A 1,644-nucleotide genomic window follows, 5' to 3' on the forward strand; every position below is an offset into this window, starting at 1 on the left:
CCCCCCCCCCCCCCCCCGCCCCGTGGCCCGGGAAAATAGAAAAGAAACCTGCATCCCCAACCGGGTCGTCACCGCACTGTCACCTCCGCTCCCTGCCCCTCCCCCACCATCACAGGCAGCACCGAGGAAGTATATGTGTGTGTATTTCTCTATATGGTGACCGCCGTGGGACGAAAGGAGCGCATGTGGAGGACAACGGCCAGGCACGAGCCGAGGCGGCAGAGCATGGACACGCGCGTGCGCGCTCGGTGTACACTCTCCCCACCCACACTGCCGGAAACTGCCGGTCATAGGGGGGGGGGGGAGGAGAAAAGCGCCGCACGAATTGCCACCCCCCGGGGGGCCGGCTCGCGCCCGGACCGGCGCCCGTCCACTACTGGCAAAGGTCGTATGGCCGGTCGAGCTCCTTGCGGGCGGCCAGCGTGGCACGGTGGATCTTGGCCAGCAGGCCGGTGTGCGTGTGGGTGTCGACAGCGAAACCAACCCTGGAGTCCAGGGCAGGGACCACGCGCGGGGGGAGGGCAAAACAAGCAGGGCACATTAGCATGAAGAATCAGGCATCGGGGAAGGGAGCACAGGCTCCGGTGCGGGCGTGGGCATGCGGGCGCACTTGACGTGGGTGTCGTCCAGCTCGATGGCGATCCAGTTGTCCTTGCCATCGCGGCCAAGATCGCAGGACCACCAGGTGTCGAAGTTCAGTGCCATGCCCCAGTGCTTCCAGTCCCACATGTCAAGGACCTTGCCGCCGTAGACGCCGGACTTGGCCGCGGCCTCCGGGCTCGGCAGGTAGCGAGGAGGCGTGGCCCCGGCGAAGTAGCCGGTGTGCACCCGGCGGACCTGGTCCAGGGGGACCACCTTGTCACCGGCAAAGGGGAAGTAGTACCAATGCACGACCAGCCGATCGCGATAGAGGGTGACAAACTCGTCGCTGTGCAGGGGGACTTCGCGCCCGGTCGGGCCATGGGTCGAGGGGGGGGGATAGGTCTTGCCAGTGGTCAGCACCTTGGGAGCCGGGGCAGAGGACAGACAGTCGGAGGACTGCTCGGCCGAGACGCCGCCGGACAGGATGGAGTTCGAGGACCGCGTGTAGTCCAGGCTCGAGAGGGCGGAGCCGGACGACAGGGCATAGTCCAGGCTCGAAAGGGAGTCCGTCCGATCAAGCTGCTTGTCGAAGCGCGGCTTGTCGAAATGCGGCTTGTCAAAGCAGGCGGTCATGGCTTCGGGCAGGGAAGAGACAAGGGAGAGATGGGGTGCTTGGTGGGGGGGGGGGGAGGAGCGCAGGGGAGGGGGGAGGTGACGAGCAGCCTTGACGGAGGGCCGCCGGGGGGGCTGCTCAAATAGGTGTGTGTGTGTCGACGCACCGTCAGCGGAGTGAGACATGTTTCGGAGCTTCAGGCGGGGAGGCACAAGGGCAGCCTGACAGCGCGGAAGGGCCGGGGCATGGCCGTCAGTCGAGATGCAGGGGCAAAGGGAGCGGCGAGCGGGCGGCAGTCCCTGGCAGGAGAAAGCGGGCGGATCGGTGCCCCCTGCCTGGCAAGACCCCCCTGGGCGGAAGAAGGGGGGATGGCCAGGCATCTGGAACGCATGCCACAATGCCTGGCATCGTGGGCCGCCGGATGCCAGGGGGAGGGGAGGGGGGGGGGG

The 1,644-nt window shown here is 67.3% G+C and overlaps 1 protein-coding gene across 2 annotated transcripts; it reads right to left on the reverse strand.

Annotated features, from left to right (window-relative positions):
* Window positions 1-125: 125 nt before the first annotated feature.
* On the reverse strand, window positions 126-1,623 carry H696_01875. Of its 2 annotated transcripts, XM_009495776.1 has the most exons (3): window positions 1,362-1,623; window positions 611-941; window positions 126-485 (listed from the first exon to the last, which is right to left on the reverse strand). In XM_009495776.1, exons 1-3 carry the CDS (start codon window positions 1,573-1,575, stop codon window positions 374-376), a joined length of 657 nt encoding a protein of 218 aa, XP_009494051.1. In that variant the 5' UTR covers window positions 1,576-1,623; the 3' UTR covers window positions 126-373. The 2 variants fall into 2 exon arrangements, with proteins under 2 accessions (XP_009494051.1, XP_009494052.1); XM_009495777.1 differs by lacking the exon at window positions 1,362-1,623 and having other exon boundaries at window positions 611-1,258.
* Between the last annotated feature and the right edge of the window lie 21 nt (window positions 1,624-1,644).

This window comes from Fonticula alba (genome assembly GCF_000388065.1).
Source record: "Fonticula alba strain ATCC 38817 unplaced genomic scaffold supercont2.3, whole genome shotgun sequence".
Lineage (NCBI taxonomy): Eukaryota > Rotosphaerida > Fonticulaceae > Fonticula > Fonticula alba.